The sequence below is a fragment of the Suricata suricatta genome, chromosome 13 (assembly GCF_006229205.1).
Source record: "Suricata suricatta isolate VVHF042 chromosome 13, meerkat_22Aug2017_6uvM2_HiC, whole genome shotgun sequence".
In the NCBI taxonomy this organism is placed as follows: Eukaryota; Metazoa; Chordata; class Mammalia; order Carnivora; family Herpestidae; genus Suricata; species Suricata suricatta.
Window position 1 is genome coordinate 60,165,318 of NC_043712.1, and position 16,771 is coordinate 60,182,088.

Genomic DNA, 16,771 nt, shown 5'->3' on the forward strand with positions numbered 1-16,771 from the left:
GAAGTATATTGTCAAATTTTAAAACACAGAAAGACAAATAGGAAAAAGCAAGACCCCTTCACTCTCCTCCTGTTAGTTTTTTTGAGAATCATCCAAGAGATATTGTTAATATATAGCATATACATATGTATTCTCTTTTTGATATAAATGGCAGAATCATAATACTCTTGATGGATACTTATGTTTAATATTTTTAGATTGTCAAAAACCAGAAACAAAGCATGGATACATTTTTTTTCATACAATTGACACAAAAAGTAATCATGGGGTTATGTGTTACGGGCAATGCGTTGAGCGGTACTGGGAAACTGTGTGTGCATGTGTTTTGGTGTCACAGGAATATTAACCCATACGTAGCCTGCCTGTGTATTCTAATGACATTTTTCTAATTCTTGTCAAAATTCAAATACATGGAAAATTAAAACCTGAGCCTAGAGTGCATCGAATATTTAATAGTTAAATTACTTTATTCCTGTTAGAAAGTATTTATTTGGTGTAGTGGTGAGTACAAAGCCCTCCTTGATATTTTAGGTGCTGGTGACAAAAAGGAGTAACTATTGGCAAGTCTCTTATGTGTACTTATGTAAGGAGAAAGTGTTCATTCTGAATTCAGCGAAGAGGAACAGCGTGAGACCCACCTGTGGATTCTTAGGGATTGGTGCTGAGGCCACTGAACTCTGTTCTTAGTACATTAGAACCAGGGCATTATGCAATGCTCTGAGGCAGAGTAATAAACAAGGTCAGAAGCTGGCGTTTGTTCCATAAGAAAACTTACTGCTTGAATTCCTGAAGGATTGCCTGAGGACTTTCATGGCTGAGGGCGGAGGAAGGCACAATAATGAGACTAGCTACCCCCTACCCTACCCTCCCACCCCAGGCTATAGGCAAGCATTTGAAGAATGACACATTGTCTCCAAATATTTCTTACTGGACACACCCTTTCTCTTCCTGTCTTATTTCCCTCCCTGGTTAGTTTCACTGCCATTCACATTAAGGAAAAGTTACTTGAATTGGGTCTGTTTACAGAATGAAGCTGTTTTTGTCACATTGGAAGGAAGAGTGTGAGGAATGTGCACCGCTGTGGGGTATGCTCTAGGGGAGATGGAATCTCTTCCTCTCTGTCTTGTCCACAAAGCTCTCCTTGGGCCATGCTGCCCAAGGTTTGCTCTCTATAATGCTTCTCTTACTAGGTAGGGGGGAAAGACTGCCACTTTGGAGTTATGGATCCCACACTATTTTCTCTAGAAAAGAGAGAAAGGAATCTAAATCTGCTGTGAAGGGCAGTGGTAGATATTGCATGGTTAGGATTTGGGTTTTTATTTTGACCACTCATGCCTCCAAACTTGCCCTTAGTGACTGATTTCTGCTTATGTTCCATTTGAAATAAGTTTAGCAGGTAGATCTCTGATTGTGACCTTTCCTCGTTTCTCCTTTTCTCCATGTCCATTGGATCTTGGCATCATTTAACAAGGTAATTCAAACTCTGGACCCGTAAATACATGGATTTTGCTCTTTTGCTAATTGGGCCAAACTGAGATTTTATTAGTGGATATGAGAAGTGGTGAATAGTGAACAGACATTTGAAACAATTCATTCAACTAAGCTGTGTGTCTGGAAATGTTTTTTATGATATGAGACTGATGCAGCCTGAGGTCTTGATTTTATCACAGTTAAGAAGCAGTTTGTTCTTCAAGTCAGAACTGCCTTGGTCTCTAGCTGGGAAGTTTCTTCAGGATGAACAATGGATGAGAGAATGGGAAAGGCTTCCACACCATTCACACTTTTGGAAGCATGGCCAAGTAACTACGTTGTGTTGATACTCAGGAGTGTCCATTTACTTGGTGTACTATTAACTCACTTTGTTCCCAAGAGAAGGTAAAATTGGTTGTAAAAACTAGCTATGTCATTTGGGGAACATTTGTGTTAGCCCCAAGCTGAATAGTGGTAGAGCCCACGAATGCTTTGGCAATTTGGTCCAGTGAGAACTAGAGTAAATCTCTTAGAGGATTAGAAACTTCATTGTCTCAAGTATGATCATTTGCATACTCTGGATATTATCTGTGTGTGTGTGTGTGTGTGTGTGTGTGTGTGTGTGTGTGTAGTGTGTAAGAGATAGTGGCAGTTATGAGGGATGCTGATAATGTATCTGGAGACCCCAAAATCTCAGCGAGAATGGTGGAGGGATCTGATTTTCCTTCTACAGGAAAACCCATTCACTCACGCCTCCTAGCAGAGCTGTCCAGGGTCGAGCCCAGTAGGTGCCTCAGCTAGAACCCAGCTCTCCTCTTTCCAGCAGCCTCTGCCACCCGGGCTCTGGTCCTGTCCTGGCCATATGCTTTCAACGGTTAGGAAAAGAAGACACGAACCAAGGCTAACCAGGTGCCCACTGGCACATTCCACATCGTTCATGGTCTTCAGATAGATACCTGCCGTTATGCCTTACACACTTGAATGAAACATTTGAAGAAATTTAAAGGCTCACTGGCATAAATGAAGAGCAAAATGAATAATTATGTAGAAGACCGAGAAGCGTGGAGGTTTCTAGCCAAGAAACTCCAGATAGAAAATTATGGGAGCAGAGAGGGGTAGTACTCTGTCAACTGCAGCCATGTCTTTATGCCTCTGGAGTTCCTCTTCCTGCAGTTACCATTAACTCACTTGAGCCATAGTCCAAATTTTTAAGGGGGAAAAATAAAAAACTTTAATCATTAAAATAAGAAAAAAAAGTCAAGCTTGAGAAGCAAGGCTTGTTGCTTTTGTCGATTTGTCGCTCTATGTCCACATTTCCCTTTTCATATAAGAGCACCAGTTGCTGAATTAGAGCCGACTGTATTATAGCATGAATTCGTCTTAACTCGACTACATCATTAAAACTTATTTCTGAATAAGATCACATTCACAGGAACCAGGGGTTAGGACTTCAACATCTTAGGACACAGTTCACAGGACTTCTTTGCTCATTTTCCTCCTGGACTAATGTATGGGCTTCTTACCATATCTCCCTGTTTCCGGGGTTTCCTCTCTGACCTAGCCACAGTATCATTAGAATTTTCTTTTCATAATGTAGAAAAGATCATTTTCAGTACTCTGTTACTCCTAAAGGTTAAAATCTTGATTTGACGGATAAAGTCCTTCACAGACTGTTCTCATTTGGGCACTAGACCTTCTGTCTTCATGACATAATATGGAAAAGGAACCTATCACTCTTGTACAGGATCCTAATTGAAGCTGACCTTGCTGAGTAGTGTGTCCACCAGGCACTGCTAGTCAATCCCGCCTCCTAATGGACTTCTCAGTCACTCTATCCTAAGACTTTGGTAAGTGACTGGATTTTTTGCATAATTGCTAAGGATGTTATACTCACATATCTCCAGATACTGGTTTATTGAATTTTCGCATGTAATTTCTAAATTTTCAAGTGGAATAAGGCAAGGTTGTCTATAAGTCAGTTGGATGATATTTACTCATGAAACAGAAAACTGTCTTCTTTCCTTAACCTGATCTGGCAAAAGGATACTTCTCTTGCAAATATATTCCATGTGAAAACATGTGAGGTGGGAAGTTGAATTGGTGGGTAAAAGTGTTTTCTTTGAGGATAAAGGAGCAGTAATAAGAGTAATATTCACATAGAGTTCAGAAGGGTTAAAACAAAGTGAAGCATTCTCCTAGCCAATTAGCCATGTTAGAGATGGATGTATATAAAACTTTCTCTGATAGTAACAATAAAATCCAATAATCCCAGGATGTGACTGAGTCTCAGAAAAGATCTTAAAGGAGCCAGACATTTGCCCAAGTAGTTAAATTTTTAGCAGTCTGATGCATCTATATGCAGAAAGGCAGAGAAAGAACCATGTAAGGTCATTTTTGTATCTAGAAACTATTAGTATAAGTGCTGTACCTGTAGTAGGGCTGTACCTGGCCAGTAGGGAATGGGTAGAGTCTGTTGTTAGATAAACTGTATTGTAACCATTCAATTTAAAAGCCACGTAGCCTTGGGCAAGTGATCTTCAGGTCTTTGATTCCTAAACTGCATGAAAAGCATTTGGTACAATTCCTGGCAAAGGGTAATGCTCAAATGTCAGTTGCTATTATTATTTTGTTATTATATGAATGATCCAAAATAGGGTCTCACTTCCACTTGAGAACTTTGTACTTTTTAATTATCTAAATGCCCTAGTGGGAATTCTAGTTAAAACTAAATCTTTTATGGTGTGCCTGCTTGGCTCAGTTGGTTAAGCATCTGACTATGGCTTAGGTCATGATCTCATGGTTCCTGAGTTCCAGCCCCATGTGGGCCTCTGTGCTGACAGCTTGGAGCCTGCTTTGGATTCTATGTCTTTCTTTCTCTGCCCCTTGCCTGCTCATGCTCTGTCTCTCCCAAAAATGAATAAACATAAAAAAAATTTTTTTAACTGCATCTTTTATGACAACTAATATTTTATACCATTGGGTGAAGAACTTTTTATTCATAGCTCTTTCTGGGGTACCTGGATGGCTCAGTCAGTTAAGTGTCTGACTCTTGGTTTAGGCTCAGGTCATGATCTCATGGTTTGTGAGTTTGAGCCCCATGTTAGGCTCTGCACTGACAGCTCAGAGCCTGTTTGGGATTCTCTCTCCCTGGCCCCCCTCTCTGCTTCTTAAAATAAATAAACTTAAAAAAAAATAAGTAGACCTTTTAGTGATAAGAAGGAAAAAAACATCAGAGTTAGTAGAGGAGTTTTAGAGAAAAATATAGGTTATGTATTTTTAAGACTTATGCCAATGTTGGTATAAGGCAATTTAACAAGGAAAACAATACTAAGAGAAAGCAGAATTTTTATTAGGTGTAAATACTATAGAAATGTAAAGGGAACAGAAGAAACTTGGAATGAGGCAAGTATTAAAGTTGGGCAATTCTAACAAAGCCAAAAAAGAGGAACCAAAAAAAATTTTTGAGGAATCAAACTTGAGGAGTAATTGAGTGCTATTTTGTGGATTTTTGATACTTAAGTGTGGATTTTAATACTTAAGTGTTACTAAGGGATTAATTCTTATGATTTCCAGATAGCTGTTTTTCATATATGGTATATTCAAATGAAATCATGGTTTTCAACTATAATTAGAGCTCTCTTTTGAGATATTTTCTGCCTATAATATAACTCTCTTTCTTACAATCAGGTGAAAATGAAATCCTTACAACTCTGCATGCCATTTCCAGCAAAAACCAGATCTGGAGATCGTATATGGGCATGGGGTATTATAACTGCTCTGTGCCACAGACGATTTTGCGGAACTTACTGGAGAATGCGGGATGGTAACGTATTACTTGAGTGAAGACAGGAGTACTGTGTTTTGATTTTCATTATTCTCCTCATTTTCCCATACCCTCTTCCCCCTGGAGCATCAGAACTTATACACTAACACCTACACTGCTGTGTTGTCTCTAACCTCCAGAAACCTACCTGGCTTCCTCTGGCTTGGGAAATTTCCTCACTTAATTGTAGAGAAAATGTAGAAGTTCTTTCCACTTTTATTCCTTTAAAACATTCGAGAGCTCTAAAATATGGATGCTATTAATCTCTTCTTTTCCAATTCAATGTCTATTCTGTCTTTGTAAGTACATTGAGCAAGATGTCAACTTGTAGGTAGACAGACTTCAGGACTTTATTCTTTGCAGACACTGGAATTTTAAGGCTGTTCCTTTGTGTAAACCTATGTTTGCGCTTCCTCAGCATGTCACAATCTTGGTACATTGTCTTAGGATTTTAGGAGTTCCTTTACCTTCTTCCCCCAATATTCTGGGTTCATAATCAATGGCAAAAGCAGACATAGTATCAGGTAAATGGAGATTAAAATATCAGCTTCATTATTTAACACTTTGTAGCAAAAGAGAACACATGTATTCTTTGTATTCTTTGAATTGGCTCTTCTAGGAACAGTAAAAGAAGGGACAGAACTGTACAGTTGCTTGTTCTGTTCTTACCTCACCAATCATGAAACTCACTCCTATTCTCCTTGCGTGCTACTGTGTGTGTGTGTGTGTGTGTGTGTGTGTGTGTGTGTCCTTGTCTTTGCCCACTCTGACTGCTACTCTTTTCACAACCCTGAAAGTGTTTCTCCAGCACTTAAGGAAAACACCCAAGTGCACATATATTCTATTTTGTTATTTTCCGTTGCAGTTGGCTGTGTGATAGAAAGAACAAAACAGAAGTTCACATCTCAATACTAAACAAGAAAACACCTTGGATATGTCTTTAAAAAATTCTTTTTAATATTTATTTATTTTTGAGGGAGGAAGAGGGACAAAGCACAACTGGGGTAGGGACAAAGAAGGAGACACAGAACCCAAAGCAGGCTCTAGGCTTTGTGCTGATAGTAGAAGCCTGATGTAGGGCTCAAACTCACAAACCTTGAGATCATGACCTGAGCCTAAGTCGAATGCTTAACCAACTGAGCCACCCAGGCGCCCTTGGATATTTTTTCTTTTATAAAAAAATTTTTAATGTTTTTTATTTATTTTTGAGAGACAGAGAGAGATAGCATGAGCAGGGGAGGGTCAGAGAGAGAGGGAGACACAGAATCTGAAGCAGGCTCCAGGCTCTGAGCTAGCTGTCAGCACAGAGCCCGATACAGGGCTCAAACCCACGAACAGTGAGATCATGACTTGAGCTGAAGCCGGATGCTCAACCGACTGTGCCACCCAGGGGCACCCCTTCCCCCAGATATTTCTTGATAGGCAGAGGTTATGGCTCCAAAGGAGACTGAGAGCAGACCATGCCATCTGCTTCTTCTGCCCAGGGGAAAATATCTGACTATAGAGGAGAAAAGATGGTGATGCCTGGGCCTTTCTTTCCCTTGTTTTTAGATCCCTGTCATTGCATACACCAGTATCTTTAAATTGAAACTTTATTTCAGCTAATGCCTTAGTCTCAAAAGGAATGTCTGCACTTCTTTCTGGTGTAAAAACAGAAATGGGGACACAATAATTCCCAGACGACTTTTTTTTAGTTAGTTGTTGTAAAAAAATAACTTTTTAAAACTATGTATGCATGTAAACAAGCATGCAGATCCCATTTATTTGGGCCACAAGTACAGTATAATTGTACTTGAGTTTTGCAAAACACCAAATATAAATAACCTGAAACTAACAATACACACAAATTGGCTTCTTACACAGACATACCAGGAAGTATGAGCTGAAAACTGAGTAAATTAACGTTGTTTTACATTAACATATGTAGTGTCAGTTAACATTTAAAAATAAGTTTCAAGGAGCCCCTGGGTGGCTCAGTTGGTTAAGTGGCCAACTCTTGATTTTGGCTCAGGTCATAATCTCAGGGCCATGAGTGCAAGCCCTGCATTGGGCTTTGCACTCATAGCGTGAAGCCTGCTTTAGCTCCTCTTTCTGCCCCTACCCTGCTCAATATCTTAGTAAATAACAAGAAAAAGGCAATCTTATCAATAGCGTAATCTCCAGAAACTTATCTATTCCTGGAATAGGAGTAGTTTCCTGGAGCCCCAACAGCACCCTCTCCTCCATAGTGATGTGGGGAACAAAGGCAAGTAGGAAATGGCAGGTAAAGTTGAATTTGCTGGGGCACCTTGGTGGCTCAGTTCGTTAAGCCTCTGACTTAAGTTCAGGTCATGATCTCACGGTTCCTAAGGTTGAACCTCATGTCGGGCTCTGTACTGACAGCTCAGAGCCTGGAGCCTGTTTCAAATTCTGTATCTCCCTCTCCAGCTCACCTGCTCACTCTCTATCTCTTTGTCAAAAATAAATAAACACTAAAAATTTGAAAACAAGTTTCAATGCATAGCACTTGCTATAAAAAGTAACTTTAATTTCTAGTACTATCATTATCATGTGAGGACAGATTAAGCAATTGCCTTTGCAATTCAAAGGATTTATAGCAAGATGTAAAAATTGTCTGTTAGGTTAGCATATATAAAAAAAAGCAATGTTAGTAAAGGTAGACTTCTCTATGGGAAATCATAAATTGCCTCCACATGAGCTTTTGAAATACCAAAGGACATGCCCCACAGCAATACATTTTAAACATTTGCCAAATGCTTTGCATCTTTTTGCAAAATGTTTTATTTAATACATTTTGTTAGATTTAATTTGAATCCTCCATGGTCAGAATTCTCATTTCCATATACTGGCTTTGTATCAGGGACTTTTTACCTGCCACCCTAAGACAAACTATTGAGACATGGATTAGTCCTTTTTTTTTTTTTTACCTTAAAAACAAATATGTAAAGCTCCTATCCCCCAAAAACTCAAGGGCTGCCAAAACCTTTACTGCTTTGTTCTAGTCAACACGTGAAGATAGGGCCATCATCCTCAGCCTCTGTGGGAGGGTAGGAGCCTATCTCTGTGGGAGGGTAGGAGCACCAGTTAGCAAACCCAGGTGAGCTTCACACTCCTTTCTGATTTTTGTAAATTTTCATTTCCCTGGTTCCACTGAGATCCTGCTCACTCCCTCCCTTAAGACTAATTCTCTCCTTAAAACATCAAGCTACCTGTAATACGCACACATGCACACACGCATACAAAGATACAGATCCATCTAAGAATAGAAACTTTTTGACAGTTTTGGCATTTTGAAAATGTCCTACTAATCTTAAACTTTGCGCAAAATGTTCTTGGCACCAGGAATAAACCCGCCGTGGCAACTGCTTATAACATGGGAACTTATACCTGTCCTCATACCACCCACAAGCATAACTGGTTTCTGTTTGAATCTGTGAGGGACTGGAGTTGTGTTTGGTCATCAGTATAGATGGCCCTCATCTGCTGCCTCAAGTCCAGACCTGTAGTTCTGAGGAACAAGACGTTTGTGCAGGCCAGCACAGAAGTTAGCAGAGATGCAATGGGAGCACGGCGTCTTTGCATCTTTCTGCTTTTGCATGAATGCAAAGCAGTCCTAGTGGCCTAGAGGGTTTTGTCCTAATGCAGTTACATGTGTCCCATCATTATAGGGGCCAGATCCCTTGACCTAATCACTCCACTTTGCCATCCCTGCCCAGAGCTTTTAATTTCAACATGCTCCATTCCTTCATTGGTAAGAGAACAGGAAAGAACCATCAAAGAAGTTGGGTTTTCTGTTTGTGCATTGTTGTTGTTGTTTTGCTTTTGGTGTGTGTGAGAGAATGTATTTGCATTGATTGCTGAGGCATCTTTTCCATGGTGGTATTGATAAAAGTTTGAATGATAAACTCCATATGCAAATGGCCCGTCTCTTTCCCATTACAAAATAAGCCTCAAAAGTACATGAATGAGTTTTAGTGTTTCTGAATAGTGGTCAGCAGCCTTCACTCTTGGTGGCCATAGAGAATATTCACCATATTGCTTCCTGGCTGTGAGCTGATGTGTTCATTTACTTTTAGGGAGCAGCCAGCATTTTGAGAGGGAGACAATGTTTTTGCTTTTCAGTCCTGGTTTTTGGGTGGATTTAAAATATTATTCTTTTCCATTCATTGAAAGCTGCTTTGAATCAGAGGGCAATACTGTACCTCACCAGCACTGATAGAGAGGGCTGTGCACATGAGATTTCACATTATCATCCTTCTGAATGGTTTCCATAGAGACGGAACCAACAAATTCCGGTGACGTGAGGTGAAAATAAATGGACAACATAGCTTCAAAAGAATACAAACATTGGGGCTCTTACAAGAAAATTTACATCAGGTCCAGAATTTTATTTTATGGGGTCTATTGTTACATATCTTCAACTGCTGATAACATCAGTAACTAATATAAAAAAACTTACATTTTCTTTGTAGCTATTTCTGTTTTGTGTAACTTTGGCACTGGGATTAAAATGAGAGAATCTCATGTTTTTCCTACTGCAAACCGCCCCCCACCAACTTCTTTCTCAATTCCATGAGAAAGTCACAGCCCCAAATCATAGAAAATACAGATTATTTTGAATAAATGTTAATGGCATATTGAATATGTCAAACATCCTGGCTGAGCCAGACAAAATGACTTCTTGGATGTGCAGATGCTTTAAAAACATATTAACATACATCAATAAGCAGAAATGAATTCAGTTAAATAGTTGGTTGAAATACAGAAAATGTAGGAACACCTGGCTGGCTCAGTTGGTGGGACATACCACCCTTGATTTTGGGGTTGTGAGTTCGAGCCCCACGTTGGGTATAAAGATTACTTAAAAATAAAATATTTAAAAAAGAAAAGAAACATATAAAATGTAGATTACAGACACCCTTTCTTAGTCACTGTATTTTGTCTAATTGAAACATGTATGACAGCAGGCCCTGTGTTAGCATTTTTCTCCTGAAATGAGGGTTTTCTAGTATCCTTGGGCTTCAAACTCACTGAACTGAGTTTTTAAAATAGATGCTTGTAAAGACCTTTAAGCCCTGTTATTTTAGTATTGTATAAAATGTGTAACTATAAAAGAAGTTCACAAGTAAAAGAAGTGGGATCATTTATTTATTTTTTTGCAAGAAAACAATTATATATTTCTCAAGCAGTGCTAATTAGCACCAGGCTAAGTTTGGGCTTATGAACGTGATAAGCAAGGTGAGAAAGAGTGAGAAAGGAAGAGAATATTAAATCCTAAAAGTCTATTATCAAAAGAACAGCACAGTCTCCAGTATGAACGACTGTGCTTGGGAGGTTTTGGACATTTTTCCTGCAGGTAATGGGGAGCCATCCTCATTTAAGCAAGGAGGTCAAATATTACACACATCTGCACCGCAAATATTCAGTAATTTCCTGTTTTAAGCACAGCACCGCAACAAAGAACAAGCAGTAGATATAGGGCATTGGAAGGAAAACTATTGGGAATTAATCATTACTTGATCTCAGAAAAACTAGTTTCTACTTTGGGAATTGACAGAATACCTTTGAAAGAATAAGAATATTTAGGAAGAGAAACTAATTTGTTTCTCTAGTTGGGATCTAGTTGGAGGAAGAATAAGCAATATGAAGCCGACACAAGATGTGATAATTTCCGGGAAAAAAAAACATTCTAAGTAGAAATATCTAATAATATCTGACTAGAACCATACGTAAATCTTCTTTAAGATCAAAATAGAGGAAAAACACAACTTTTCAAAGGAATTAACATTTGGGTAGGATTTTACCATTTCCAAATGCTTGATATATATTAATCTCCTTTGAGTGCTAAGAAAACATGATACAGGTGATGTTATCTCCATTGATCAAGAGAAATAGGCAGAAAGAGATTTAGTTTACTTGTCCCAGTTCATAGGTAGTAAGTTAAAGAATTAAGGTTGAAATCCAAGGCATCTTAATACTTAGTGTCATGATAATGCAGAGAAATCTGTGAAATTATACTACTTAAGAGTACAGACAGATATGATCTTTTTGGAGAGGAACATGGCAATATATACTGAGAACCTTAAAACCAATTTTCACATACAATTCAAAATTCCACTTTTAGGAAATTATCCAGAGGAAATAAGACAAAGGGAAGACTGTTCACTGTTATGCTCTTTCGAGTATTTAAAACCCAAAGTAATATTTAATTTGAGGGGACTTTATGGTAAATAAAATGATTTAATACCACAGAACAATTAAAATTATGTTGTAGCATAATAAAGGTATTAGAAATTTTCCATGGAATAATGTTAATGAATAAAATCAGGATTGAATAAAATCGGGATAGAAAATTTACATAGGGCATAGTCCTTAAATATAAACATGGGGGCATTTGGGTGGCTTTGTATGTTAAGCATCAATTCTTTTAAAAAAATTTTTTTAATGTTTTTTATTTATTTTTGATAGAGAGAGAGACAGAGTATGAGAGGGGGAGGGTCAGAGAGAGAGGGAGACACAGAACCGGAAGCAGGCTCCAGGCTCTGAGCTAGCGGTCAGCACAGAGCCTGACGTGGGGCTTGAACCCATGAACGTGAGATCTGACCTGAGCTGAAGCCGGAGGCTTAACCGACTGAGCCACCCAGGCGCCCCAAGCATCCAATTCTTGATTTTAGCTCAGGTCATGATCTCATGGTTTGTGGGATCGAGCCCCATGTCAGGCTATCCCCTAACAGTGTAGAGTCTGCTTGATATTCTCTCTCTCTCTCTGCCCCTCCCTGGTTGCTTACACTGTCTCTCTTTGAAAATAAACATATATATGATTATGATGGCATATGTAATTATGGTGTAGAAAAGAGTAAATTAACTAATTGTGATAATCTCACAATATATGCATCTATATCAAATCATTGTGTTGCATACATTAAATATGTACAGTTTTATCTCAGTAAAACTGGAGAAAAAAGAATTATAAAGAAAAGTCACAAATCAAGGGACAGACAGCACAACAGAAAAATGGGCAGCATACTTGGAGTGAGACTGTCACAAAAGAGAAAAAAGAAAAAAACTTTGAAAAGAAATGCATGTAAATGTTAATTGTTGTTATCTTGGAGTTTGGGGATAATGGGGGATTTTATTTTTTTGACAGTTATCTGAGTTTTTCAACCTTTTACAATGAATACGTATAAGGTAGTCCTAAAAAAGTTTGTAAATAATTTCTTGATTTTTAAAATGGTTAATAAGTGGTAGCTGAGGTCTTTAATATTCAGAATACAAAATAAAAAAGTTAAAATTACTGTTACTCTTACTACCCAGAGAAAACTACAGTTTACACTTTGGTTCACTTGTTTTTATAAATTTATAAAAATGGGTAATGGAATTTTACACTGTACTTTTTAAATTAATATATCAGGAACATCTCCATGTCAGGAAAATATTCTTTTAACCATCATTTTTAGTAAATGCATAGTATTACATATCCACAGTGCCTAATTTACTTTAATCATTCTCTTTTCAGTGGACACTTTATTTTGTTCCTCATTTATCAACATGCAGTGCTCTGATAAATTCTTGGGAGCATTGCTCTCTGTATTCCTATTGTATATTCTATGTCTACAGATATACTGGATCTTTCCCATTTATTAGATGGACTAATTAATATGTGTTTAAGCTCATGTGTGTGCATATGCAAGTTTGTGTGTCTGTCTATATGTAAAATAACTCTGAGTAATGTTTCATGTTAGCCAGGCATTCTAAGCATGTCTTTATGGTGGCAGACTATGCTGTGTGTGAAAGTCTTATCTGATGTGAGGTCACAATTGTTCCTTGTCTATGCCTTTTGCGTGACCCCATTTCTACTCACATTTCTTTTCTACTTGTCTACAACATGTATTGTGTGCCTCATTCATTCCAGTTCACCACCCACTTAGAATTTGGCGAACTGATTTACAGTTGTTTAGCCAGGCTGTTCAAGGAGTTAACTGAAGCTAAAATGTATTCTGCTTTGCACAAACACATGCGTGCACAACCGCGTGCGCGCACGCGCACACACACACACACACACACACACACCTATACCAATAAAAGTTCTGGGGAAATTATTTCAAAGTCTTGACATTGTACTGCTTGGTAAAGCAGGTTCCCCCACCTGGTCCACCTCAAGCATAAGAAGGATTTATTGTTTTCAAAGCCTTCAAGAAAGAAAAAAGAAAAAGGATATCTACAGAGCAGGAGAAAAAGGCATAAACCTTGAAAAATTGAAAACAAAACCGAAAGCCTAAATTTTTTTTCTAATGCTTTCCTGGCTGGGAAGAACAAAAACAATAGAGTTATGTCAACCATATGCAGGAGCATGGACTACAATCTGTCCCACTTTGGTAGTTATCAGAGTGAACAGATTCTTGGTAAAAAGAAAGCTCTGTCACAAGTTCTTAGTTACCCTCTATTTTATCAGCTTATTTTAGTTTCTTTTTTTTCCCATAATATTTTATTAGTTTCTTTAATATATTTGTCACTGTGAAATAATTTCATTTATTGTCACTTTTTCCCGATTACAAGATGTTCTCCTTGAGATCGGGGATCTATTTGCTTGTGATGTATCATCAACAGAACCTATCATAGCTCTTGGTACTGAGTAGACCTGTAATAATATATATAGGATGAATGAGTGAATGAAGGAATAAAAAAAAAAAAAGAATGAAGGCAAGAAGTGGGTTAACTCAAATACCTACTGAAATATTTTTGGCTAATAACAAGAGGATATAAAATTAGAACTCACGTCTATGCTGCATTCTAATCATTTATATCCTTCAATATTTTGAGAGAGTGCATGCATGTGTGTGCACGTGCATATATGGTGGGGGGTAAGGGTAGAGAGAGGAGAGAGAATCCCCATGAGGAGCCTGCCTGACACCAGGCTTAAATTCACAAACCATGAGATCACAACCTAAGCCAGATGCTTAACCAACTGAGCCACTCAGGCACCCCCAAAACAAAGTTTTGAGTATTAGATAGTAGATTCTTGGATGCTTTCCTATTGGGAACCATGGTTGAGGTAGTCTTTTAGCTAGAAGAAAGCAGGAAGTCAAACTTCTGTTTATATTGCTATACGTAGGTTCAAGAGAATTTTAAGAGCCAGCTTAAAATAAAATACAATAAAACCTTGGTTCCAGAAACATGCTTGTAATCCAAAGCATATCAGAGTGAATTTGAAGAACCATTGGCTCAGTTGTGATCATGACAATGGCTCATTTATCAGGTTAAAATTTATTAGAAATGTTTGCTCAAGTTACTCACAATCCAAAGTTTTACTGTACATAGATTTGATAAGGTTATTAAAATAGAAAGGTAAAATTAATAAAAAAAGAAGTGTAAGATTAAAAAATAAAGAGATAGAAATGTAAATACCGAATTACCTAAATAAAAGATAGTATTGTTACTATGATTTAAGTCTAAGCTTCTTACAAAGGCCAAAGGGAAGCTTACTGATACAGTTCTCAAGAGAGGCAAAATTAATTTTAAGGTACTAAATTCCAAACTGAAGACAACTTGTGAGGTTTTCCCAAAAGTGGAGTCAGAGTTTGGACATGGCCTCTTGTGTCTCTCACAGGATCACCCAATATACTCCATACCAGCCAGAGGTGTCTCAGGGGAGACTGGAGAGCTTACTAAACTACCAGACCATGGTGTGCGACATCACAGGCATGGACATGGCCAATGCATCCCTGCTGGATGAGGCTACAGCAGCTGCTGAGGCGATGCAGCTGTGCCACAGGTGAGAGGCCCACAGGGTGAGGGACGTCCTCCAGTCTCACCTGCTGTGCAGGTGCAGCTGGCCTGTCAGCACCCAGTGACTCATCCCTCTCACGCAGACCCACGTAGCATTATGCCAGTCAGTTGCCATAACATAATTTTAAAAGCCATTTGTGTTCTTTTATTTAAAAAGTTTATGTATTTTGAGAGAGAGAGAGCATGAGCAGGGAAAAGGCAGAGAGAGGGAGAGAAAGAATCCCAAGCAGGCTCCATGCTCTCAGTGCAGAACCTAATGAGGGGCTCAAACTCATGACATGACCTGAGCCGAAAACAAGTTGGATGCTCAACCAACTGAGCTATCCAGATGCCCCTAAAAAAGCCACTTTTTAAAGTCACTATTAATTACTGTTTTACATTACATAAGAAAAACATTTGTCCTCTTATGTAGTGTTAAGTTCACAGATGTTACAGTAACTCTGAAATAGTATCCCTGCTCCATGCTGTCTGTGCCATCTTCAGTGTGAGGCCTTGGTTCTCATGGTCACAAGATGACTGCGCAGGCTCTCACCATGACCTCTGCACCCAGGAAGAAAAGGGGCAGTGTAAAGGGTGCTGCTAGCTAAATAATCCCTCTTTAAAGAGTTTTTTGGAAGCCCCCACTCAGCAACTTTATGCTTCATGAGCATTTCTAGCTACAAGTGACCTGGGGAAATGCAATTTTCACTCCATGGGCACATTGCTGTCCCCTGCATATTGGGATTCTGTTACTATTGGTTCAGGGAGAATTATTAGGTAGGAACTTGCAGTCTGTATTACCTTCTTTCATGAAGCACATTGCTTTAGGTTGTATTTAATTTTTATAGCTTGCTTTCTTCTATTTGACAATATATTGTGAACATTTCCCCCATTTCTTTAGTCAGCTTTTTAGGATATGGCTTTTATTAATGGAAGTACCATTTATGTAACCTCATCTCTATTTTCAAGTTCTTATTATTTCCTGAGGAAACATTTCTAGAAGTAGAATTGCTGGGTCATGGTATATAGTTAACAATTGGTCTCCGATTCCTCACCTTCCTTTGCTTCTTGCCTTGTTAGTATGTTTGAACTTACCTTCCTGGTAGAATTCTCATGTAGATGTCCTCTGGTGGGGAAGTCTATCCACATTCATTGGTGTGTCTATGAGGTTTTGTACCTCTGGCCCTGAACGCTCATGTAAGTCTCTTTCTTGGCTTCCTCAGACTTAAGGGATGGTTAAATTGGTTCTGTGTGCATGGACACTTTCCCCACACCAACAAACGATTCTTGGACAGTGCTGCTGCTCAATTCTGAATGACCAAAATATATATTTTTTACAAATCACAAATTTTTTTATTATTTAAAAAATTTTTTTTAATGTTTTTTAATTTATTTTTGAGAGAGAGAGACAGCTGAAGCAGGGGAGGTTCAGAGAGAGAGGGAAACAGAACCGGAAGCAGGCTCCAGGCTCTGAGCTGTCAGCACAGAGCCTGCTGCAGGGCTTGAGCCCATGAACCTAGAGATCATGACCTGAGCCGAAGCCGGATGCTTTAACCTAACCGACTGAGCCACCCAGGCACCCGTAAATCACAATTTTTGCAGTAGTGAACTCCAAACTCAATTCTGAATGATCAAATATGCAGTTCTTATAAATCACAATATTGCAGTAGTGAACTCCAAACTCACTTAGCAGGTTTGGAAACATCTAATTAT

The 16,771-nt window shown here is 38.6% G+C and overlaps 1 protein-coding gene across 1 annotated transcript in view; it reads left to right on the forward strand.

Moving 5' to 3' along the window:
* Positions 1–16,771, forward strand: part of GLDC (glycine decarboxylase) — an 89,350-nt gene that overhangs the window by 12,176 nt on the left and 60,403 nt on the right. Inside the window, exons 3-4 of the mRNA XM_029919355.1 lie at positions 5,158–5,293; positions 14,901–15,065. Coding sequence (XP_029775215.1) covers positions 5,158–5,293; positions 14,901–15,065 — 301 coding nt within the window. The remainder of the gene's footprint in view (positions 1–5,157; positions 5,294–14,900; positions 15,066–16,771) is intronic.